General features: G+C 43.1%; 1 protein-coding gene across 4 annotated transcripts in view; it reads right to left on the bottom strand.

The window, feature by feature from the left end:
• Positions 1-27,115, bottom strand: part of NF2 (neurofibromin 2) — a 103,243-nt gene that overhangs the window by 62,269 nt on the left and 13,859 nt on the right. For all 4 annotated transcript variants that reach the window (XM_031948887.1, XM_031948888.1, XM_031948890.1 and 1 more), the window contains exons 2-3: positions 5,206-5,331; positions 3,531-3,653 (exon numbers count right to left, since the gene is read on the bottom strand). In XM_031948887.1, coding sequence (XP_031804747.1) covers positions 3,531-3,653; positions 5,206-5,331 — 249 coding nt within the window. The remainder of the gene's footprint in view (positions 1-3,530; positions 3,654-5,205; positions 5,332-27,115) is intronic.

Here is a 27,115-nt window from a genome sequence, read left to right as displayed (position 1 = left end):
AGCTGCAGAACCCCACAGCAGGAAGGGATGTGAGAGCATATTCTGTACCCCCCCATTGGGTTCAGCTGCCCTCTTCTCATAGAAGAAAAGGAAAATGGAAAGAGAATACTCTTTTTTTTCTGAGAAAAGTCTAATATTAAATCGAACTTTCACTGAGCACAACAATATGCTGAGGGCTCTGCTCAAATTAACGATAATAGCACTACATGACAGACACAACACTCACTTCTGGGAAATTATGTAATTATCACACGCGCCCCTCTCCCTCCCCCCCAGCCATCTTTTATATTACTGACAGCTGGCACCTTTGGGCCTAAGAGGCAGCTTGGGCACAAATGGCTGGTAACTAACCATGAAATTGTGGAAGGGCTGGGACCCAGAGAGGAGAGAAGAGAATGGGCAAAACTGCAAGCATCCTACTCTCCCTGCAGACCACGCCAGCACTCCTGGAACCATACAACTACCTGCGGCTTCTGATCACAGGTTCCCTGACTTCTCTGAGAGCCCGATTCTCAAGCTGAGAAGCCCTTGCCCGGCGAGTCCTGCCCAGAATATACCAAAGCTCTCCTATCCCCATCTGGTTTGTACCTAATATGGTCTCACCCACTGGGCTGGGAGCTCCTGGGGGGGCAGGCTCTCTGGTGCCTTTCTGTGTATCCCCAGTACTTAGTCTAGTGCACGAATTTAGGGTTAGGGTTGTCATTTTCTATTCCTGCTGTCAACCCCCCTACCCCCAGCCTGGCCCTCACCAGTACTCACAACCCTCCCTCCACCATTCCCCCCAAATCCAGTGTGACCGCCACATCACCGCCAAACCCATCACCCTTACAACAGGATCATATGGCAGCACGGGGAGCAAGCTGGGCCTCCAGCGCTGCTGCCAACATCCAGGTGCTCTGAGCAAGGGGCTCAGGCAGCTGTCTGGGGTACTGCAGAGCAGGCCCGACCTCCCTCAATGGGGATTCCCATACCAATTATTCCATACATCTGGCCAAAAAATGCCAGCAGATGTAGCGGGGGAAGGGTCTCTGCTATGGCTGGAGGGTAGAGTCCAAAGTCCTCACGCCATCCCCAGCATTGTCCCCAGCATTGTCCCCGGCACACCAGCTGGCACTTCTACTCCCCAGCCTTTGCTTCTGTTTGCTCTGTACCAGGAATACCCACTGGGCTCCTGCCCTGTTCCATCTGTGCCAAGACTGTCCTTCCTCTGGACAGGAAGGACAGGAGGATTTATTTCTCCTCACTGTGGGATGCCCAATTCAAAAGCCACCTCCTCCATGAAGTCCTCCAGCCCCTGCCCCAGGCAGGCAGCCCATTGTCAGCGTGTCTCATGCAGGATGCCCCCTCCCCAAGCTACTCTTCCTCCTCCCTGGGGCTCTACCCACCATCTCTCACTCTTCCCACGTCCCAAGTTGTCCCCGGTCCCACACCACGCTGGTCACTTCTCTCCCGCCCCATCCACACCTGCCCTCCTCCCTTCCATAACCTGTCTCAAGTTCTCCTTATCCACTGTTCAACAAAGCCAGACCCAGCTAACTTATTACCTGCTCTGAACCGGGCCCTGACTGCAGCAAGGCAATCCCTCTGCTCCTCCCCAACTGCAAGGATATGTGTATGTGTGTGTGCGTGTGAGTACGTGTGCATGTGAGTGTCAGTACATGGGCATATATGTGTGCACATGTGAGCACGTGTGTGTATGTATGTGCATGTGCGTGTGAGTACGTGTGTATATTTGTATATGTGAGTACTGTGCATGTATGTGTGCATGAGTGAGTGTGCATGAGTGTATGCGCATGTGCATGTCCCACACGTCCCACAGCCAAGACATCTCTGAGGCTGCATCTGAGCCCAGGCCCTCTCTTGCCCCCCCATTCTCCTGTCATCTGACTCGTCTCAGGGTTCTTCGCCTGGGGGTGCTCTGGGCCCTCTTCTCCTCACCCATTTCGTCATCCCTTTAGGGGAAGATTCCCAAATGGACATATCTCCCCCCAGACTGCTTCTGAGCCCCAGCTGTCCTCTGGACATTTCTCCCGGATGTCCCACAGGCATCTCTAATAGTCACATTTGGGTGTCTATCCAAATATAAATAGAAAACAAAACTCACTGCCCTTTACCCCCCCCCCCCCCGACCCCCTTGGTCAGCACCCTCCCCACCCCCTTGGTCAGCACAGCACCCCCTTCCAGTCCCACAAGTTGCTCTCCTGGCACTATTCTTAACCTCCTCTCCCTCCCCCCCATCTCTAATCAGAGTCCAAACTGCACCACCACGCCTCCAGCCCTTCTCTCAGTCCCTACCTGCGTTGGCTCCGCATTCCTTCTGGCTGATAACAAAGCCCCCATTGCCTCAGACCACTCCTCAGGGGGCTCCATGTTCCATATGGTTTCTAAAGGGCGGATCTGGCCCAGTCCCTGCTCTATTCAACAAACTGCAGTGGCTCCCTATTGCCTTGAGGATCAAATATCAATTCTCCTGTTTTAAGGGGCTGTGCTCCTAGCCCAACCTGTACCACCCCCTTCCTTCACTCTGCTGTCCAGCCAAACGGACCCTGATGCAACATATTTCCACTAAGTGACCTCCATTCCTGCATGCATAATCACTCACTGGCGTCCCCAGGGCCTAGGATTTATCTCCCCTAACCTCTGCTCCCCGAAGCTCTGGTTTCCTTCACAACCAGCTCAGCAGCGCCTCCTATACGAGCCATGTCCTCACCCAGCCCAGCTGCTGGCGCTGCCCCCAATCTGCCCTGCACAGACTTAGGCAGTTCCCAGGGCTCTCGGTGCCCCTGGTGTCCAGCACGCCATATGAGCTGATTAAGCACTCATCACTAACCGATCTACAGAGCACATAGGACTGTTTTCTAATCACCTACAAAAAGGAGGAGAGCATCTCTCCAAGCCTGGTGTCTCTGCTAAGACTTACTGAGCCTACAAAGAATGCCTTAAGCCTAGCAAGGAGGCTGAGAAGAGTAAGGGATCATTGCCTGGGATCCGGTCCTGGCTGTACCTTAGCTTTGTGGCCACAGGTTTGCAGCCTCAGTTTCCTTATCTGTCATGTGAGGAGTCCAGACTAGATCATTTTCAGGATCTTCTCTAATACTAACAGTCTGGGTCTCTATATGTCAAGATTTACAAGCAGAATGAGTTTCGTTTTCATTATTCTCTCCTCAGATTCTCAGTAGAAAAGACAGTAGATTTAGAATCCAGACCTAGATTCAACTGTACTGTTAAAGGCCACAAGCAAGGGAGGCCAAGCCTTGTTGCCCTTCTGGACCCCAATTTCCCTTAGATGTTAAGTGAGGGGGATGGGTTGGATGACCTCCAAAGGTCCTTTCAAGCCCTGAATCCTGTGGCTCACCTCTCAAGCCTCTGCCTGTGTGGAGCTGCAGGGCATGACTTGTGACTTTCTGGGGCAGGTGTTTTTGCAGTGAGTCAGGCTGTACATAAAACCCTAGTGGAAATCTCTAAACCAAACCCTGCATTTGAGGCGTTCACTCAGAGGTCAAGGGGATAGCAGGGATATCCTGGGATACCTGGAGGAAGAATAAGTGCTGAGTGATCTCCTGCACCAGCTCCTCCTCTGCATTCTCTGGATAAAATTTGGCCAGGAAATGAAAGGTGACCGGCTCTTCCTTTGAAACATCATGATCCAGCACCTGAAAAATTACAGGGCAAAAGATTAACGAGATGAGAGCCTGCCCGTGCCATTCCCTTCATGCATGGGGCCTTCTGCCTCCCAGACTCGGTGACCTACTAGGACACACAACCCGGAGCTAACTGCTATAGAGGTACGCTTCACACTGCTGTTATGGAGCTAAATGAATATACAGCACCTCCAAGGATGCTGCTTTTTGTTCTGGAAGGCAGGGAATCACTTTTGTTTAGATTAAGGTAAAGGAGTTGTCTTTAAGGTCAAAAATTATGGCCATCCTCCTGCCAGTTTGTGACTGGGTCTACTCCGGGCCACTCGTTGTCCTAGGTCAGGGGTCTGTCAAGTCCCTTGATCAGTTTTCTCCTCTTGTCCAACCTTGGACCATGTACTGGAATGGAACACAGAGGTGATGGTCAGAGCAGAAAAAAGCCTGGTCACTGTGATTTCACTATTTTTGGAACCAACTCCTGAGATGCTTCCAGGAACATTGGAGGCCTGTGGACCTTAGTCTGGGAACCCTTGGCCAATCTGGCAACTCCATTCACTATCTCCCCTAATGTTAAGCATCTGCTACCCAGAATGCATTTGAATTTGGGGCACAAACATGTCAACCTGGATGCTACAACGTTCTATTAACATGTCATGATTTATTTCCTCTGAGCAGTACATTTTATAGCTCCTTATGCCCTCAATCCATCATTGATTTTCCTAGCAGGCAGACATAATTCAAACTCATGTTGTTTAGAATCACAAAAAGTTCCACAGTTTTTTGGGGGTACAATGCTCCTGTGCAAACTCCACGTGGAATTGCCTAGATTAAAAACAAATCCAGAATCAGTGCCCTGCCGCTCATGTCGGCCGGCTTCCAAGAGTCCTTGCTGTGAACTTGGTCTTGCTGTGTTCAGAACTGCAAGGGATTCCAATCTGTCAAGTCACATTAATAAGTGTACACATTCACACATACAGTGTAGATGTTAAGACTGAAAGGAAATGAGAAAAGGCTTCCACAGTTTGTTAGACACATAATTAGCACCCCTTTTTGAAGAGTTTGCAATGTAAACATGAGATCCGTGTCCAAACTGCTGAAGAAACACAATTTCTCCTGACCTAGGAAGCCTAACATAGAAATGGCGTCAAGGGAACTCTTTTCCCTTACATGATAATCTGAAGGTGGGACATAGGGATTACTCAAAAACATATAAAACTTAAAATCCTGGCAGAAGCTCTGACAGCCTTTTAAACACACAAACTGCAAAAATGCACATGGAAAAGAATTAGCAAGTTATGTTTACAAAGGCAGACTGATGGCTCAATCAATTGAAGGGGATAACGCCAGTCAGAAGCAGCTGAGCCATACTGGATAAATAAATGGGGCTGACAGGAATGTCATCTTGCCTGTAAGTAGGGAAAACCTGGGAATCTTCAAGGAGATTGGCTTCTGCTGTCCTGTCTCTGGGTGGGTACAAATAAGATGGATCTGCCAGCTCAATATAAGTGGGTCCATGCTCAGGATAAAAGCAGCCCTTTGTCCCCCCAGGCCAAGATGAGGGCCCAACCTTTTTGTCCATTTTGAGCCAGGCCACCGTGTCCTTGATTGTGTACTGCAGTCCAAAGAACCAGGTTTCCCGTAGTCCCAGAGTTCGGCACACCAGGTCAAACAGGTCCTTCCCCTTCCATTTCATCTACAATGGAACAAGAGCAGAGAGCATTGAAATGAACCATTCTTTTCTCTGTCCTTTCACTTTTCAACATCAGGCTTCCAAATTAGCAGCCCATCTGGGCTGATGGATCCAGAACCTAAAAGGAATTTTCCCATGAATACCGAGCAAAGGGAGTGGGCTCTCCTAGGGTGGCAAACCTCATCTGAAGCTTAATGATTGAATAACTACAAGGCAAAGACTCTGAGCATCTCTCAGGGATATCTCCAGGCAGATCACACTCTTTTCAGAGGTGCTAAGAACAACAAACCTTCAGATGAGTCTAATGTGGTTCAGAGACAGTTCAATATTTTTAAAATCATTATTCTGCCTTGTGATCAAGGGGAAATGAAAAGGCAGAATTGAATAACGGGTTTTAACCACTGGTTTTATTATTTTGTTTCAATTTTATTAGTACCATGGTAGGAACTTAATAAGTATTCCATGTGGAAGGTAAGAAAACTGAGACTCGTACAACAATAAAAGACAAGTATCTAAACAATTTATTGCAATGTCCAGAATGGCACAGAAAAATAAAGTTCAGATAAAATATAGTCTCTGTCCTCAAGGAACCACTCTGTAGAGGGGAGAAATCAGACACAAATACTGATAATACACAATGGCATTCTCTAAGGAGGTGAATTAGAAAGGTTCAAAGCAAAAGCCCGAGAGAGATCTGAAGGGGAGCACGACCTGAAAGAGCTCCTGTGCAGATGAGAAAAACAATAAGAAGCAGGTAGTGTCTTGCCCAGTTCCAAAATTTCAAGAAACTGAGATTGTGTTTTGTTTTCTTCTTGAAACAAAAGCTCCTGGGCCAGATCTGTTCCCGGGCCTTCCTGCCACCTGGAAGGCTGGCATCTTGGTGCCTGCCTGCATTCAGGTGACTCCCTCCCTCCTCAGCTTTGGTCACTGCTACCCCCTTGTGGCTAACCTGGTTAAATCAGCCAGGGTCACAGCCCCAGGATCCTCCGGGAGAAATGCCCTGGGGTCCAACCTGCCAGATGGTTGCTAGGGGCTACTTCTGCCTCCAAGATTCCAAAGCGAGAGTAAGTGCCCCCTGGGGAAGCCTCACGTATGTGATGGGAACCTGTGATTGCAGTCCTAGTGCAGCCCCCTGGGGGGGATGAGGCTCTAGCCACAAAGGCCTTAGGATACTTAATGTTAATCATTGCAAGAGAGTGCCCTCAACTTCCCAGCATCATCCAGAAAGGGAGAGGGGTTAATGGATGCTTGAAATCATAAGCAAAAATGAAAAATGTTCTTAAAAACCCCCAAATAACACAACTCAAGTACTGAGCTGCTTTCATTAGACGGAGCTCCTCGGGAGCTTGGCCATCGTAGGTGCTTAACAAATGCCTGCTGATGTCGATGCTGCTCAGAAAGGCAGGTGTCAGCCCTGCATTTCCAACCAGGCAGCCAGAGCCAGGAGAAAACCCAGCTCCCCAGGGAGAAGTCGGGGAGGAGCCACCATTGTAGGCTTTTGGCCTATTCCCTGGCTCCAAAGACCTTGGGCTGTAAGAGTGATTTAGATAAAATAGTGCAGCACAAAGATGAATTTCCATGAGATCTTAAATCAAATTTTCAATGACAGTTATGGGAACACCTGTTTTCCCATCAAGCTAAGGGTCTTTCCAGGTCCCAGTACACTTTAATACCAGGATACAAACTTTATTAAAATAACATTTGTTTTTTGGGAAAATATTCACATGAATTTTGGAATATTTTCTTCCGAACATGATTTTAAGTCTGAACCCAGGATATTACTTATAAATGATTAGCTATTAATCTGGAGTTATGCCCAAAAAGTTATCAAACTGTGCATACCCTTTGGTCCAGCAGTGTTTCTACTGGGCTTATGCCCCAAGAAGATACTAAAGAAGGGAAAGGGACCAATATATGCCAAAATGTTTGTGGCAGTCCTGTTTGTAGTGGCTAGAAGCTGGAAACTGAGTGGATGCCCATCAACTGGAGAATGGTTGGGTAAATTGTGGTATATGAACGTTATGGAATATTATTGTTCTGTAAGAAATGATCAGCAGGATGAATACAGAGAGGCTTGGAGAGACTTACATGAACTGATGCTAAGTGAAATGAGCAGAACCAAGAGATCATTATACACTTCAACAACGATACTGTATGAGGATGTATCTGATGGAAGTGGATTTCTTTGAAAAAGAGACCTAATTCAGTTTCAATTGATCAGTGATGGACAGAAGCAGCTACACCCAAAGAAAAAACACTGGGAAATGAATGTAAACTGTTTGCATTTTTGTTTTTCTTCCCGGGTTATTTTCAACTTCTGAATCCAATTCTCCCTGTGCAACAAGAAAACTGTTTGGATCTGCACACATATATTGTATCTAGGATATACTGTAATTTATTTAACATGTATAGGACTGCTTGCCATCTAGGGGAGGGAGTGGAGGGTGGGAGGGAAAAATCGGAACAGAAGTGAGTGCAAGAGATAATGTTGTAAAAAAAATTAACCAGGCATGGATTCTGTCAATAAAAAGTTACTATAATAATAAAAAAAAAATAAATGATTAGCTATTTAATAAGAGAATCCCAACATGAAACCATGAACTCTGGAGAAGGTAAGTCTTCAGGGCCGAGAAACCCCAAGAGGGAACTTCCCCAAACTAAGTTATCGCATCGCCTCCTATCTACGGTGTGCGGCCTGGTTAATACCTGCTTATTATGACAGATGTTGGTGACAGAACATGCAAAACATGCTAACAACACTAAACTAGAGTTACTAAGGGAATTTTAATTTCCTGACTTGGGAGTTTGAATTCTATATTAATGAAGTTCTCCTTCATTGACTGCTCTGTGTGTGTGACTGAACTTGACAATCAAATACAAAAAACACAGATACAGGAACTATCATCTCCCTGACCCAGATAGGAAGCTTCTCAACCAAGGACTGTCATCCAATCTACAAGAATTTAGACACTCATCTTGGTCCTTTTTAGGGTCTACTTCAGAAAAGCAATGAAATAAGCAAAGCCTATTAGGGATGAAAGCAGCAGACTTAGCACCCACTCTCAACACCAGATCACTAGGAGACAAGGCTTGCCTTATTTTCAAGAGTCCCGTGCTCCCCATGACACTGAGAGGGCTCTGCTGAGTCCCACACGTGGACCTTCCCAAGCCACCAAGGTAATCAGAGTGCCTCCGGCCTGTCAGAAAGGAAAAATCCCTTCTCCCCTTTAACCAACCAAGATTCGCCTAAGTGACAGAAATCCAATTTACTCAGCAATTAAAGAGAGTGATAACAGCGTGGCACTGAGATTAGCTGAAATAAATGGTGAAGGTTACAGAGACATTACAAACTGTCAATAACCCGGGCTAGCCAATAGCAAACATTTCTTCCAACAGGCCAAGATCCCAACTCTCCCTCCCTGTGCAATTCTGATGTTCTGAGGATTTCTCTAGGTCATCTTCTAAGTCTTTTTAGCCTCCCTCAGACACCAGAGGCCAGGAGGGGATCTGGTTTCCACAGGCCCTCAACAACATCTTCAGGGGCCAGCTCTAATTGTTCACCTTAACCTGCCTTCCCACAATTTCCCAGCAAGTTCTACCCCCCCACCCCAGCCCCTGCCTAATCCTATTTCTAAGTGACCAACCTGACTCTCAAACTCTGGGGCTGGGACACGAAGGCCAGGAGTCCTGGTAAGGACAAGTCCCAGAATTTTGGTAGCAGGAACGTTTTTGCCTAGCCATGGCTGTTCCAGCCATGGTTTTTGGTTCAGCCACTTCTAAGGGGGGGGATCTCCAAGGGGGGCAACTAGACTGGTAGAAAGGGGAAGTGCCAGGTCCACTTTTAGAGATGTCTTCCCGCAGCACGCTCAGAGCTGCACTGTGAGAAGTGTAGAGGATGACCTGGGCAGGAAAGCCTTGGAGGCAGCAAACTACTGAAGTGGTTCAGGAGATGGGGAAGAGGGGGGAGATTAAGGCCCATTTAACTGACAGAGTCAGAGGAGATAAGGGGGGGCGGGTGTAAAGAGGAGATTTTATGAAGGGGAAACACCAGGACTTGGTGATTGGCTGTGGGGTATGAAGATGAGGAGCTGAGGATGCTGTACCCTCAACAATAACAGGAAATGTCAGAAGAGGGAAGGGTTTGAGGGGGAAGATAATGAGTTCTATTTGTCTACTGGACAACCAATTGGACATCTAATAGGCAGGTAGTAGTGAAAGACTAGAGCTCAGGAAAGAGGCAAGGGCTGGAAAATGAGTATCGGCTACACAGAGATAACTGATCCATGGGAGAGGATTAAATCAATGAACATGGAGGGAAAAGAGAAGGGAAATGAAGGGGGAATCCACAGCTAGCCAGCTTGAGCCAGCTGACCATCCAACAAAAGGAACAGAAATGGACCAATTGGTCAGACAGGCAGGAGGAGAACTGGGAGAACCGGTGTTCTGAAAACCGAGATACCGAGTCACCAAAATGGCAGCCAGGCCACACACAAATCAAGAAGGATGAAGACTGAGGAAAAAGGCCATTAAACCAGCAAATAAGAGACTGCCGGTAACTCTGAAAAGAGCAAATTCAGTTAAATGATGAGGTCGGAGCCAGAGGGAAGAGGGAGTAGAAAAAGTGAGAGGAAATATTATTGATGATTCTAATAACCAAGTTTAGCCCCAGAGAAGAAGTGAGAAAAGGTGTTCCTGCTTTTCTTTAGAGAGGTAGGTAAACATGGGGAAGGAAGACTACATATATTTCTTGAACTCAATGAGTGCTATGTTCTGAGTTTGTTAAACTGTTTTTTTTTTTTTTCCTTTTTTAAGCTTTGTTGCAAAGGAAAGCTTGCTGTGTTGAAAGGGAGGTATATGTTTAGCAATAATTGACATACAGATCATCACATAAATTATTTCTGCAAATAAGAGCAAACTTTTAATCGTCACAAAGAAAAAAGAAATAATTGAAACAAAAACAAAAGGCATCAATTTTAGAAACTTAAAATTATACAGGCTCAGAGATATCCCAGTATATAGAACATGAAACCAGGAGAGCCTGAGTTCCAATTGGGCCTCTGACATTATATAGTTGTGTGACCTTAGGCAAGTCACTTAATTCCAACACTCTCTTCCTTCTCCCCACCCAAATGACACAAGCTCTTTGGAATGTCTCCTTGCCTACCACAGACATCAAGATGGAGCAGTTCCAGAGAACTAGCTCTAAGACATTTCACATTTTTGGAAAATCATCTCCACGCCACATGAGGCTCAGATGCCCAGGGAAGTGAGCAGACACAGAGAACAATGTCTACTCTAATCCTTTAGAACCCTGACCAATATCCTCACCAAATACCATTCCCGAGGATTAAGGCTACAAGAGTTCAAGACTACACTAGTTCTTGACAGTGAGGGGATGGAGCCAAAGGGCACAGGGAGAACTTTTCTTTTAGACACAGCCAATGGAGGAATTCATTTTGCTCAACCCTATATGTTTACAATAGGGATTTCATTTTTCTTTATTTTTCAGCAGGGGAGAGGTGAGAGGGAGAGGGACAAAAGACAGATTTTCAATGACTGAAAAAATAAGGAACGAATTTAAAATTTTTAAAAATGAGACATCAGAAAGAGGTTGTGATTTTAAGTCCCTAAACACTGCTGTATATGTTTTTTTTTTTTCTAATGAATGAAAATCCACCTTTTCTTCCTCTCATCTTCCTCTGACCTGCCCTCCTCACCACTGAAAAAATATATAAATCCCTAGTAACAAATATGCATAATCAAGCAAAACAAAGTTCTGCATTGGTCACATTCAAAAGTCTCCATCTTTACCCTACATATGTCCCCTTTATATGAGTCGTATAAAATTAACTTCAGACAACTCAACCTATTGTACAACCCCGCTCCCCGCCAGTGGTGTCTGACAGATCAGAGAAAGCATAAAGCCTCAGAAGCCAGAATCTAACCTGTGTCTGATAAGGAGACATCACCGCGTAATGGAGGAGAGTGACCTAGATATAAATCATGAAGGCCTGGCTTCCAATCTTCCCTCAGACACAAAGTCTTTCTGAACCTCAATTTTCTCATTTGTAAAATGGAGATCTAGAAAATTAGCACCTACTGTGAGGATGAGCTGATGCAATGCACAGAGGGGGAGCTGCAATGTTGCAGGGCTACATCGATCCCAGCTATTGTTATTACATAGGGTAAAAAATGGTTGCCAGGTAAATAAATGCCCCATCTGCAGAGCCGCCTTGATGAGGAAACTGAGGCAGGCAGAAGCCAAGGGACATGCCAGGGGTCCCGTGGCAAGAAAGGCTCTGAGACTGACTCCCCACTCGGTGCTCCCCCTCCCTCGCTGCCCGAATAACACCATATGTTCACAGAAGGGTAAATACAGGCCATAAACCAAAGGCTAGATGCCTCGGGGTGGGAAGAACACTGAAATACCTGGGAGTAACGAAAGGGCTGAAAGAGCTGATACCTCAGCTAAGAGCTTGAGGGGCCACTGGGGCGGCATCTGGGACACACACTCCAGAGGGGAGAAGGGCCTGGGATGGCCCAGAAGCCAGAAACCCCAAGGAAACACATATCTGCCCCTGATATGGAGACGGAGCTGGGGGACAGACCTCTTGTGAGCAGAGCCTCCAGCTGTGATTCCTAAGGCTCACTCTCCAGCTCGGTCTCTGGCTCAGTCTCCATGCCCGACATTATTTGAGCACGCTGCAGTTTCAGCTCTGAGATCCACCCTGAGATCTGAGTACAGAAGCTAGACGGGTGGGCCACCCCCAAGAGCTGTTGCCCATCCCTGCAGAGGCTGTGTCGGGTGACTGGTACAGGACACCGGGACCAAGGATCTATCTCTGCACTGATAGTGCAGATAGTGCACAAGTCCACTGATCCATGGGAGAGGATTAACTCAATGAGCATGGAGGGAAAAGAGAAGGGAACAAAGGGAGCATCCACAGCTAGCCAGCTTGAGCCAGCTGCTGCATCCAAGCTCCGGGGTCTGGTACAAGTAGCCACTACCTCTGCAGCCTCCAACCCCACCCGGCTCTACCACAATGGGTGCTACGCCCAGCAGTGGGAGTAAATGCCCTTACCAGCCAAAGAACAGCCTTCTCAGAGGCAGCCAGACCTGCCCAGCCTGGCCAAAAGCCTTAACCAGATCATGGCAATGTGCCCAAACCCATGGCCTCTGAGCAGAGTGAGCCTGGTGAACACTCCCTCACCAGCCGGCGCTTTGTCACAGACCTGATTAAAGGTCAGCTCAGTTCCTGACAGAAGGAAACCATGTATGTCATTCCCTGGGTATCCCCAAGTTCAGTGGAGATCTCACCCACTTAGCAAATCAGAGGAAACCCAGGACAGCTGGAATTCAAGGGGACCAATCACGTGACCACAGGATCACACATTTAAAGCTAGAAAGGAATTCAGAAGTGATCTAATAAATATTCCCGCCCCCCCCCATTTTACAAATAAAAGAACTGAGGCCCACAAAAGTTACTTACTCAAGGTCACCCAGGCAGGATTTGAACCCAGATGTTCTGACTCCAAATACTTTCTGCCATCTATGCTGGCAGAACACAATAGGAACATTTTACTTTAAAATTGTAATATCCCAATAACATACATGATTTGCTCATTTTAAAAAGTACAGTAAAAACAGATGTCAAGTACCATCGGATACAAGTTAAACACGACAGGAAAGGTTACAGAATGATCTTGCTGCTTTGCAAGGGCTGGGAGCGGAGGAGGCAAGTGTGAACGCTTATCTCACGCTGCCCCTCTCCAGGGAAGAGGCCTGGCTCTCCCTCTCTCTCGGGGGCCACGCTAGGCTGGCTCTTTGGCCTCCATCAGTGCCCCCAGCAAAGGAGAACAGGGGATTCTCCAAATGAGAAAATCTCTCAGCAAAGAGAGTCTTCACCAGAGAGCCCCACATCAAGGGGACTTCCATTTGTTTCCTTTGTGATAAAATCTGGTCCCCTGTCATTTCGACTCCAGAATTCAGATGAAAGGGCCGATTTTCTGTTCCACATGCCTAGCACTAGCGGCTCCCCATGATTCATAGGGGCTAAGCCTTCATTTCTCTTCTTTGCCTTTTTCCTACTGCTGGCACCTGACAGAGATTTTATTTTTTATAAATCACTTTCCCCCAAAACTAAGCAACATGATTCTTAAATACCCTTCTTCTCTCTACCTGCTTACTCAGAGACCTGAGTGATTTAACATAGTCTCAGTTACAAGAAACACTTTTTCTAATCTTGGTCCTCCACGTCCAGAGCTCCCATGAGCCAGACCTAATGTCTTGTGTTATCTCCCCTATCAAAAAGTAACAGTTATGATATATAGTTGAGTTGAAATTCTGCATATGGATACATATGTGCATATAGAAGAATATTTATAATCTGTATAATAGATTTATATATACATATATTCCTTTAAAACACATACATATACACAATTTTAATTTAGTCAAACATTTATTCACATTCATTATCTACACAGTTCTCAGTGAGAGGCTCCATATACTACTCATGTGCCTAATATATCACAAGCACACTTGTAACTACAATGCACAATATGTAGGTACATAAAGGATGTATAAAATTATCATTCAGAATAGGCTATAAAAGATACAAATGGCCTCAGGAAGGAAAACTCCCTTCTATCTGAGAGGGGGGAAAGCTGAAGAAAGGGACCACTTGAGCTACGTCCTGAAGGATGGCTGGAGGGAGGGCAATGGATGGGTAGGGAATGAATGATGTGACTTAAGGAAAGAAAGCACATGTGTGGGAGAGGTGGAGCATCCAAGTCTAGCCAGAGCAAAGAATGAGGGGCACACGGCCCCAAGATAAGGTTGGAAGACAAAGAGAGTACCAGGCTCGAGGGTTTGGGGTTTATCCTGTGGTACCAAAGTGCTGAAAGGCTGGAGCAGAGGGGCACGGGCCAGTCTGTGCAGCAGGAAGATGTGAGCTGCCTTTCTTGTCCTGAGCTCTGTAAGCCAGGAATCAAGGCACCGATTGAAAAGAAGGGCTCTTTCCCACTGCCACGCATCCTCCCATTGTTTAGGAGCTGCTGGCTGGTGAGGCACCGCGGGACCTTGGCGAGAATCTCGGCTTGGCTGGGCCAGAGCTCTGATCGGCAACATGAGAGACCTGAATTAGATCATCTTGAGGCGGTTCCAGCCATAAAATTCTGTTATCTATGATTTGTAAGATGTAGCTAACACTCCCCAATTAATTCCAAATCCTTAACCCACCACTCCCTTGCAGCTGCCTCTTGCTAGGATTAGGATTTCTCTTTCTCTTCTGTGTGTGTCCGTATGTTCCTGTCTCTCACACAAATCTTGGTACGTGTTTTATACAGATATTCACATCAAGTGCCACCTTTCCTTTAAAATATAAACTCTTTAAAGTTAAGAACTAACTACATCCTAGCATCTAAAACCTCCTTGGAAGCAGTGAACGCTCCCCACTCCAGACATTCCACAACTGTTTGTTGTTGCTGTGAATGTTGATGATAATGATGAGGAGATCTCTCTTCAGAGCAGTGCAGCTTTCAAAGCAATGATTGCAATAAAGCAAGAATTTATTATCTGCCTTATGAAAATTCGAATTGCTTAATTAAGCCTTAAGTTGTATATTTCCCCCTTTGTGACACATACTGATTTCCTCTCTCTAAAAATACCTTGAAGAAAACCTAGATCTCAATGTCCCAAATAGAAAAAAATATCCAGAGTGCAAAAAAATCAACAAGCATGAACTATATTACAGATATCTTAAAATGCTGCAAATTAAAATTCTGGCCTTTCAAACCACTTGCTGTGCTACAAGTTTTTAAATACACACACACTCAGAAATTGATGATTCGTGTGTATGTGTGTGTGTGTGTGTGTGTGTGTGAGAGAGAGAGAGAGAGAGAGAGAGAGAGATGCATCCTCTCAAACACCTGCCCCCTTTTATCTGTGGCTCTTGCAGCTTTCCCATGAAAAAAGCTAAGGGCTCGGCTGAAGCATCCTCACCCTGGTCCTCTCCATCCCTTCCTGCACTAACTACACTGTCCTCTCAGGGCAGTTCTACACTATCTCCTTTGCCTCCTTCCTCCCTCATCCTACTGCCAACAAGCTTAACAAAAGCCAGCCCAGGAATATGCTCACTCTTCCCTTCCCTCCCACTCATGTGCTGATGAGCCGAGACCCACTGAATGGGTCCATTAGGAATCTGTCACCTAATCTCCCCTGGACCCTCAGTAGAGCAAGGCAACCCTTCTAGTTCCTCATCAATTTTCCCTCTGACTGGCTGGCTTTTCCAGACCCTCTCTACTCTTCTTGAGCCTCCTATGGGGGAAATCATATAAAAACTTCTTTTTGAGTTGAAATGAAAATATTAAATAAATATCAGCACTTAATCAAATTTTTTGAGGAAATAAAAAATCCTTTTTCTCTTACTTAAGCCTTTTCTCTTAAGTGTATAAAAATTAAGAACAAAGGCTAAGGCCCTAGAAAATGAAAAGGGTTAATAGGCACTTAGACTGAGAAATATCTCACATAAAGCTTTTTTCTACAAGAGAAACTAGCCAATAAGATTGTCACTGATGTAGCTCCCCACGTGCCCCTATGGAAGTGCCTGGAAGGGTATTTGGAGCCTGCACTGACAACCCATCCCTGGCCCATGGTGTGAAGAAGACACTTCTGGATTAATCAACCTTTGGCCATTTTCTCTTCAAGGCCAACCCCTTGAACACAGGCCTCAGTTCTTGTTTTTTGTCCTTTCTTTTTTTGGTGAAGAAAAGTGGAGGTTAATGAGTTAATTAGTTATGTAGGAACTGCATCAAACCCAAGCCCACTCTTCTGGGAGTCAGAGACTCAGAGAATAGCCAAGGGTCCAACCATGATAGAATATAAACATGTGAGGCACCCAAAAGCTCCTTCTTTGTTCCAATATCTCCTCTCCCCCGCGCCCCCCCTCCCCCTCCCCCCAGTATTCCGAATACCTCAGAAAACCACCAGAAGACTTATGGGAAGTGGAGCAGATAGAGAAAGCAGAACCAAAAGAATCATTTACACAATGACAACAATGTAAATACAGGGAAATCCGAAGACAATGCAACTCAAAAACTACAGATAAACATCTGAGATGTTTTGAGAACAAGGTGTTTGCTGGGAAATATTACGTTAAAACAAGCTGTGATGATTTAAAAAAACAAAACCTTTTTAAAAAAAAGATGTCACATTTTGTCCGCCTGCATTTTTGATGTCATTCACAGGTTAATTGTACACTATTTCTAAGTCCAATTCTTCTTGTGCAGCAAAATAATTGTATTTTATTTTGTATACATATATTATATTTAATATATACTTTAACATATTTAACATGTATTGGTCTACCTGCCATCTGGGGGAGGAGATAGGGGGAAGGAGGGGAAAATTAATTGTCAATGCTGAAAAATTACCCATGCATTTATATCTTGTAAATAAAGATGCCATAGGCAACCTAGTAGTTCTATACAAATGTTGCTATACAAAGGTTGGTGTTGATGAGGAAGATATTTATCTGACCAGGGCTTTAACATAAAATAACTTTTGTTTTGGTCAGTGGGTTAAGGAACATCATAAGAGCGATAAGAGTGGTCTTAAAATTATTATGAAAAGAAGTGAATACTTTCAGCAACTCTCTTTTTCACAGTGTTAGGATAAAAACTGAGACCCTAAAATGTCTTAATTCCCTTATTTATAAACTTTGAGAAAGACTGATAACTCTGGAAATTAAAGAGATGTGGGGGGATGATGAATTAAATGCAAATTTAGAAGCAGATTTGGATAATGCTTCAATTTTAGTAGCAATCGGTAGTAATAATAATAGCTAACATTTTCATAAGTCTTTAAGATGCCCATTTTTCAGACAAGGAAACTGAAGGAGAGTTTAAATGACATTTTTAATGGCACGGGACTACTGCAAGTGGCTGAGACAAGATTTGAACGCAGGTCTTCCTAACTCCAAGTCTAGTGTTCTAGCTATTTTACTACCTTTTAATTCAATAAGCAGTTTTATAAACATTTGGTAAGTACTCCCGGCAGCCCCCTTGTCTGGATAGAAGCTAGATGACAGTAACTGTTCTGAAAGTTCAGAGCTCAAATGTGAATGTGAACCCAGGATCTTTCTGGGAGCCTACCCTCCTCTCTAACTAGATAAGCAAGGAAAACATAAAAATTCACTTGCAAAATGACTCTAGTTAAGTTCCAATTCTGGTCAGAGTTTAAGTTTGCAGTACTTTTCTCCCAGCTAATAATATGTTTTTCTTCAAATTCTTTAAAACAACTCCAAAGGGACTTCTGAGATGAGAGAGTAGGAAGTCATGGGGGAAGCTGGGTCTTCGTGATCCTCCTCAAAACAATAGTAACAAAGAAAAGTAATGAAATCACTAGAAAGTCTCACATGAAATTAAAATTCAGCAAAAACAATGAGGCAGCTGAATAACTTCAGAATTTTTAAATCATTATGGATGAAAAGAAATAATAAGGTAAAATAACAGAAGGAAAGTTTACCACCAGGATTTACAGAAGCAGCACCAAAAATAACACAAGAAATCCTGAGGGATGAAAAATTAAGGAGATAACAGACATACTGGAGGAATCAAAGGAAAAACTAAAATGACTGCTCTGCCTCTCCAAAAAATAATGAAATCACAAGAGAAATGAATGGAATCTAAATAGCTTTTTGAAATCCTGAAGGAATTACAGAAGAATCATGATGCTGTTAGAAAATCTTAGGAGGAGACAAGCCAGGTCAGGAAAACAGAACTGCAGAGAAAAGATGAAGGAAGATGGGGGCAGAGTGCCGTGGGAGGGAAGCTGGACTGGGACTGGGGAGGCCCAACTGTGAATCCTGGAACTTCAGTCAATGGAGGGGGAGGAAGGTCTCTGCAGACCCTCCCAGCTCCAAGATTCTAGGACATTGTGATTCTGTGAGGTATAAAGTGGTCTCTCCAAAAAGGCACTGGATCTGGACTGGAGCCCCGGAACCACTCTGAGCCCCAGCTTCTTCCTCTCTAAAATGGAGTCCTCCAAGGGGCCTTTTCCATTGCAATATCCTGAATCTACTATTAAAACAGAAGACAGAAGGGCAGATAATGGTGAAATCAGCATTTCAGCTCGAATAGCAATTCAACTGGAAAAAGCTCAGGAAGCAATATAGTTGAAGATTTGGAGAAAAGGACATCATTACGGCATTGCTTGGAAAATATCAAAGTAAAGAAAGTTATCACTAGATTTCAAGAAAGTTTACCAAAACATTTTCCTAGAGCCAACAGGATAGTGCAGCCTGTAGCTGAAGCAAGAGACCCCTCCACATCATTACCTGACGAAGACCTCTTGCACACACTAATGAAGAAGAGCTCACAATATTCTAGGCAACTCACTCCATTTGAGCACAGAGCCAACTGCTAGCAAAATCTTACTAGATGGAACTGAAATCTCTAACGTAAAATAAAGCTAAGGCCAAAATCAAAACCCTAATCAGTCTCCTCTTCTCCCACCTCAAAAAACAAAACAAACCCCCCACAAAGCCCTCAATTTCCACTTGAGATCACCGCAGCATTCAGTGGCCAAGGCTACCCAAAACTGTCCACACATGGAACAGAAAGTAAAATGATCATTGCAACTCTCCACCAGAACTTGGGAGATTTTTCAGGGCTGACAAAACGTCCCCATGTGGTAGAAGTGAAAACCCAGCCCCACTGCTGGTCCGGATAAAAGGGCCTGAGCCCGGCACACAACCAGGATGCTACCTCTGTGTCTTCCTTGCTCATCACCTCTCGTCCCCAAGGGTTAGGGAGCCTTCCTCCATGTCTCCTCTATTCCCACTGCCAGAGGCCAACTTTAGGCCATAATTATCACTCAACTGCACTATACACCCAACCTCTGCCTCTGATTCTTCTGCCAAAAAAATCTCCTCCAGATCTGGCGGGGCTGGCCAGGGCCCAGAATGTCTGGTGCTTCCTTCCCTCCACAGTTGGGAAACACTCTGGCCGGGATCTGTCACAGCGGGCGTCTGCCCCGTCTCACCAGGCTCACCTCCTCCCCAGTGTTTCCTGCCCTGGTTGGGGGGCTCTGACTCCTCTTATTCCCAATGCCTGGAAGGTTCACATCACCATCGTGCTTACTGTGTTGGTCATTTCTCAGCCATGTCTGACTCTGTGACCCCATTTGGGATTTTCTTGGCACAGACTAGAAGGGTTTGCTATGTCCTTCTCCAGCTCATTTAACAGATGGGAAAACCGAGACAAAGAGGATGACGTGACTTGCTTAGGGTCACACATCTGGCAAGTGTCTGTAGCTGGATTTGAATTCAGGTTTCCTGACTCTAGGCTCTGGCAACCCTTACTATGCGACAGGCCCTGGGGTAAATGCTGGGCACAGAAAAGGGGAGCTAGGTTCTGCCTCTTGATAACTATCTTCTCTCTCAATTTTTACCACATCCTTAGGCACTGAATGGGTGTTGCCTCAGACAGACGGAGACCTCCCAGGCCATGGCCAGTCCAAACCTGAGCTTTTCCCTGATCTCAAACTTTTCTCTTACCTTCAAGGGGATCAGCATCCTCCCGGTCCCTTGGGCTCCCAACCCAGAAATCACCCTTGACTCCTGTCTCTCTCTCCTCTCCTCGATCCAAGCCCACTCAGGTCCAGCACTTTCACCTTCACAACATCTCTGGAATTCAGCCATTCCTTGGTGCAGGTCCTCATCACCCCACATCTGGACTATTACAAGTTGGCTGGGGGACCTACTTGCCTCAAGGGTCTCCCCATTTCAGGACATCCTCCATTCAGACACTAAAGTGATTTTCCAAAAATGCAGATCCAACCATGGCACACTCTACCACTCCCCAACTCAATAAGTGCCCAATGCTCCCAATCATTAAAAGCAAAATCCTCTGTGCGGTGTTCAAAGCTCTTCACAACACAGACTCTTTGCATCTTTTCCAATTTTCTTACATTCATTTCCCCCATGTCCTCTTTGGTGAAATGGCAGCAGCCTCCTGCTATTCCACAAGCAAGACCTTCATCTCATGGTCAGGTATTCTCCCTAGCTGCCCTCCCAACTCTTCCATTAAGTTCCAGCTAAAATCCCACCTCTTCCAAGAAGCCTTTCCAGTTCTCTCAGTTGTCTGGCCTCCGGTATTTATTTCCTACTTTTCCTATAGAGTTTGTTTGTACATATTTATTTCCTTGTTGTCTACCCCAGTTGATTGGCAGGACTATCTCTGTCTTTGTGTCCCAAGCACTCAGCATAGAATCTGACACATAGTAGGTACTCACTGACAAGATAGCCTTCCTCTCCTAGATTCCTATTCCATTTTGAAGAGTTCCACTTCTTAGGAAATGCTTCCTCATAACAAGATTAAATCTGCCATTCTACCCATTGCTCCTAATTCATGCCCTTTGAGGCCAAAAAACTTGATGCAACCATCATATCATGTTTCCTTTTAGGCTTTTCTTTCCCAGGCTAAGCATTGCCCAATTCCAATAACTGATTCTCGTATGGAATGGAGTCCAAAACTTTGACCACTCTAGCTACCTTCCCCTGGAAATGCTTGAACTGAAAATATCTGAGACTAAGATCTGCTTGACATCTCACAGCTTATATCTTTAATTTCCAAGGCTAAGAAAATACAAAAACAAAATATGAGTCAAACCCCCAATCAAGTTTTAAAATTCAAACTGTTTATAATTGTACTTAAAAAAACAATTAATTTTTCTTTATTTATTAGCATTCTTTTTTTCAGCTTTAATTTAATATTTTTAATATTTAATACTCTCCTTCTCCAGCCCCTCTCCCAACTCATGGAGAAGGCAAGCAACTTGATATCAATTATATACATGAAGTCATTCAAAACACATTTCCATATTAACTACATTGCAACCACCATCACCATACACACGAACCAAACAAACAAGAAAAAAAAAGTGAAAAAAGCCCATTTCAATCTACACTCAAGAGTTCACCAGTTCTCTCACTAGAGGTGAATAAGCATTTTTTTTTTTTTATCATGAGTCCTCTGAAACTGTCTTGGATCACTGCATTAATTAGAACAGCTAAGTCTTTCACAATTGATCATAACAATATTGCTGTAAACTGTGCACAATGTTCTGAGTCTGCCTACTTCACTTTGCTGAATCAGTTCACATAAATCATCACAGGAAAACCAAGATTAACAACATAGCAACAACTTGTACAGTTTCCTTCTGAATTTATATCGTTGCAATCTTACTGAATATTTTCCCAAGAGTACATTTGTAGCCTTATTCAATTTTTAAAAACTCTATTAATTCATAAATCACAGAGTCTCAGAGTTGGAAGGAACTCCAAAAGCCCTCTGGTTAGTCCATAGCTAGGTGATACTAAAGGCCTCTAGCAATAAAGAACATATCAACCTCTTAAACTGATTATTCTAGTACTCTACAATTCTAACAGGATTATAGGATAAAAAATTGGAAAACACACAAAACTACATTAATTTACAATAATGTAAAATTAAATTATTATACTGTAAGACTGCAGTGGAAGTAAGATTGAGTAGTGTGAGGGTAGAAAGAAGTCTGGAAAAAAAACTCTATGAAATAACGCAGAGCAATAACATAAAACAAAAAGCCCTTGAGAAGCCTTAACGGGAATGACTGATCCATCATGGGTTAAAATTAATTTGCCCTGTTAACAATTACCAAGAGAATAGAATTAGTTATACTGGGGTACAAAGAAAAGTTTTTAATAAAATATTTCATTAAAACGAATAATAGACACCAGTCTCTTTATTACTCATTATGGATCTTTTTAATGCCTTTGTGACAATGCAACATTCTTTCCAGCTCTCTGGTATCTGAGTTGAAGTCATAAAGCGCCACAATGAGAGCTTGGTAATAAAACAAGGAGATCTAGCAGAGGCTCGGCACTTTCAATGATCCCAAAGATGTTATTAAAAAGACTAGAACAGTCTATTGGCACAAAAATATTTACTGCTGTTTTATTTGTTATAGTGAAAAACTGGCAACAAGTTATATGTCCAACTACTGGGGAAATGACTGAAACAGTGTAGTATATTCATATAATGGAATATTACAACATCATAAAAACCAACCAAGAAACCAACAAAGGAATAGGGAGCAATTTGAAACAATTTATGATGAAGAAAACAGAATGAGAATACCAGGCTACAACTATATAAAAAATAACAGCAGCAAAATGTTTAAATATATAGAAAATATTAGTTTGCCAAAATTTCCAATACTTTCTTTTATCATGATACAATCACTGAAATATAACTTTATTTGGTTTTTGTTCCTTACTTATAGGTTTGTAATAAAAAAAGATGAAATAAAATAAAACAAAAACTTTAGATTCATACTTTAGAAAGTCAAGTATCCTAACGGGCACCTTAAGTCTAATTTACATGTATTTTTTAGACTCTTTCTCTTTATTTATGCTATGTTATCATGTTTCATGTTTCTTCTCTAATCAAATGCTGATTGCATAATAATGAGCTCTCCAAGCTAACAAAGTGGTGATTTTACTCTGCAGAAAGGGAATTTTGCAGCACCTTCCATATTGTTGACATTTAGTAATTATTAAATAATTACAAATGTTTGGATTACAGAGAAAAATTTTGGATTCCACAAATAAGCAATAATCAATTTCAGGCAGCCAAAAGCAAGGCCAAACTTCAAACACCTAATAGTCCATAGAAACTGGGGAAAAAATTCAAAATCTGATGAAATACTATTCAACTGACTAATTATTTTTGCTGCGGGCATTTTAAAAATAGTACTTTGCATTTAAAAGTACTTTTCTTCAAAGAGCTCCCAGAGCATTACACACACTTTATTTCCCTCATGCAAATGAGCTCAGGGCCCAAGGTCTAAAAGTAAACAAGTGTCCTACAAAGACATAGTTAAAACCTCAAAGTTGGATTGGGTTGTTTTTTCCCCTTCCCTTCATTATCTTTAAGCCAAGTTCATGGGGAGGGATGCTGGTGAGAGCAGGAATGGCAAATCAATCACCAAATGTGTACTTGACATTTCTGTGAGATGGGGAGAGAAGGAAGAGCTCTTTTTACCTTTCTAGAGGTTACAATTCACAAAGCAGAAACCCAGAGATAAATATGAGCTGAGGGGGCAAGGGAAGCAGAGGCAGCAATTAGGGTCAGAAGGATCCTAAACTTGGGAGTGCAGAGGAATCCACTTTCAATTCCTACTAATTATAAGGCCACAGGAAAGTAGTTTAACTTCTCTAGGTCTTAGAGACTTCTCATCCGTAAAACAGAAGGAATGAGAAATCAAGCACCTTCTTCACAGAGATTTTGGAGGAAAGGAAATAATGCATTTCAAGTGTTTTATAGACCTAAAGAAGAGAGCCACGATGTCAGAATATTAGAAAGTAGTGCAATGAACTTCTGCTTCTCCAATTCTCAAAATGCAGCAGACCAAAGCCTAATGGGAAAATCCAAGAAAAAGTCACAAGGAATCATTTTTTCCAGCTCAATGTATGCATAAGGAGATTAGAGGGACCTGACTATGCAGGGAGAGGCTGCACAGCAGGACAGAGAGAGGTCTGAGACTCATCCTAGGGGCTGGGCTGTGGGAGGGGACCTGCATCCAAGGCCAGTGATCTAAGGTAGGGAGGCCCTCAGCCAAAGGAACAAGTTCAGAAGCAAGCACAGCATGACTCCAAGCCCCGGGGGGCAGAACAGTTCCAACTTTCAGTCCATACAGAAGCTGGCAGAGGAAGAACCAGGGTAGGAATTCCAGACCAAAGGGGAGCCTGCAGTTTGGTACCCAGTGGGCTGATAATGACTAAGTACAGCAGCAGTCTACTGTTGTTGATCAAACCCAGATCAGGAAGTCACAGAGCTTAGATCATGGAGGAAAGCATCAGACTTTGCCCTGGATCAGATCACTTTGGGAGTACTGAAATCTTGAAAGTTTACAGCCTGGAATGATCCTGAGATCCACGCAATACTTAATATGCCCCAAAAAACAGCAACACGGAACCAGTTCAGATTTTCCTTACATCAGAGCATAACCCTAATATCAAGCCTGAAGTCAGGAAGTGGCTAGAAAAATGAGCAAAGAAAAAAAGAATTCCACCGCCAAAAAGCTATTATGGTGGCAGGGATGGTCAAGGTACAAATCCGGAAGGAAAGAATAATTTTAAACACTTAAAAGCAAAGCCTCAAAGAAAAAACATAGACCTAAAACTATATTATAAAGCAGCAGTCACCAAAATTTGATACTAGTTAAGAAATATAGTAGTCATCTCAGTGGAACAGGTTAGATTCACAAGACACAAAAGTCACTAATAATTCCAAAGATTAGCTTCCGGGAAAAGAACTCACTATTTGACAAAAACTGATAGAAAAACTGAAAAATAGCACAGCCAGAAACTAGACATTGACCTTTACTAAAATAAGGGTTCATGATTTAGACATAAAGGGTAATATTATAAGCAAATTAAGAGAACAAGGGATAATCTACCTCTCAGATATGTGGACAAGGAAAGAATTTACGACCAAAGAAGAACTACAGAACATTACATTAAATTAGAAAAGGTTTTATACAAACAAAACCAATACAGCCAATTTTGGAAGGGAAGCAGAAAACTGAAAAAATTTTTACCTCAGTGTTTCTGATAAAGGCCTCATTTCTAAAATGTATAGAGAACTCACTCAAATTTATAAGAATACAAGCCATTCTCCAAATGATAAACAGTCAAAGGATATGTACAATTTTCAGACAAAGAAATTGAAGCCATTTCTAGTCATATGAAAAAATGCTCTAAAACATCATACTCTTTAATCCAGCAGTGTCTCTATTGTATTGCAAAGAGATCATTAAGAAGGGGAAAGGACTCATATGTGCAAAAATTCTTGTTCTATATTATTTTATAAGAAACTAGCATCAGGATGATTTCAGAAAAGTCTCTGGAGAGACTCATATGAAGTGATGCTGCGTAAAGTGAATAGAATCAAGAGAACACTGTACACAGCAACAAGAAGATTATACAGTGATCAATTCTGACAGAAGTGGCTTTTTTCAATAATGAGGTGATTCAGGCCAATTCCAATCGTCTTGTGATATGGAGATCCATCTGTACCCAGAGAGAGGATTGTGGGAACTGAGTGTGGATCACAACATAGTATTTTAACCTTTGGGGTTGTTGTTTGTGTGCTTGCTTGTTTTTTTTTTTTTTCCTCTTTCTAATTCCTTCCCCTCCTTTTGATCTGATTTTTCTTGTGCAGCATGATAAATGTGGAAATAGGTTTAGAAGAATTGCATATGTTTAACCTATATAGGACTACTTGTTGTCTAGGGGAGGGGCAAAAGTGGGGATGGAAGGAGAAAAAAATTAGAACACAAGGTTTTGTAAGGGTGAATGTTGAAAACTATCTTTTGTATGTTTTTTGAAAAAAAAAGACAAACTCTGAAGTTCAAATACAGGAATGAAGTGAAACATAAAAAAAACCCACCCTCAATATTAAAGGACTAACAAAGGATAAACTGCTTAAGTTCTGGTATAAGGAAATGATGGCTATTATCTGAATGCTATCAACATCAAGGGTCATAGGAGAACATTGATGCATTGTTGGTGGAGTTGTGAACGAATCCAACCATTTTGGAGAGTAGTTTGGAACTATGCTCAAAAAGTTATCAAACTGTGCATACCCTTTGATCCAGAGTGTTACTACTGGATTATATCCCAAAGAGATTATAAAGAAGGAAAGGACCTGTATGTGCACGAATGTTTGTGGCAGCCTTTTGTAGTGTAAGAACTGGAAACTGAATGGATGTCCAACAGTTGGAGAATGGCTGAATAAATTGTGGTATATGAATATTATGGAATATTACTGTTCTGTAAGAAATGACCAACAGGATGATTTCAGAAAGGCCTGGAGAGACTTACACAAACTGATGCTGAGTGAAATGAGCAGGACCAGGAGATCATTATATACTTCAACAACAATACTATATGATGACCAGTTCTGATGGACCAGGCCATCCTCAGCAATATAGATCAACCAAATCATTTCCAATGGAGCAGTAATGAACTGAACTAGCATATGCCCAGAAAAAGAACTCTGGGAGATGACTAAAACCATTACATTGAATTCTAATCCTCTATTTATGCACACCTGCATTTTTATTTCCTTCACAAGCTAATTGTACAATATTTCAGAGTCTGATTCTTTTTGTACAGCAAAATAACGTTTTGGTCATGTATACTTATTGTGTATCTAATTTATATTTTTATATATTTAACATCTACTGGTCATCCTGCCATCTAGGGGAGGGGTGTAAGAGGTGAAAAATTGGAACAAGAGGTTTGGCAATTGTTAATGTTGTAAAGTTACCCATGCATATATCATATCCTGTAAATAAAAGGCTATTAAATTAAAAAAAAAAAAAGGGTCATAGGAGAAATTTCATCAGACAAGGCCTGGAAAGGGTTCTGTTGTGTTTTGATCTTAAAAGAAGAATGGGAAGAAAGGGGAAGAGGAACACACAATATAGGGAAGGGAAAGGAAGGTTAATGAAAAGTATCTTACAAATGCAAGGAGCCAAAGTAGACATCTATCCAACAAGGAGAAACTGACACCTGAAGCCTAGTCTCATCTGAACTGGTCAAAAAAGAAAGAATACTACAGAAACACACACTCAGGTACAGAAATATGTTTAAGTCAAAATAGAAAATGGGAAGGAAAAGGGAGAAGAGAGAAGGAGGAATCAGAGATAGGTAGAGAACAGATTAAAGAAGGGCTT

This window comes from Sarcophilus harrisii, chromosome 1 (assembly GCF_902635505.1).
Source record: "Sarcophilus harrisii chromosome 1, mSarHar1.11, whole genome shotgun sequence".
Lineage (NCBI taxonomy): Eukaryota > Metazoa > Chordata > Mammalia > Dasyuromorphia > Dasyuridae > Sarcophilus > Sarcophilus harrisii.
Note: the sequence above shows the minus strand (reverse complement) of the source record. Positions and strands in the feature narration are given on the sequence as shown.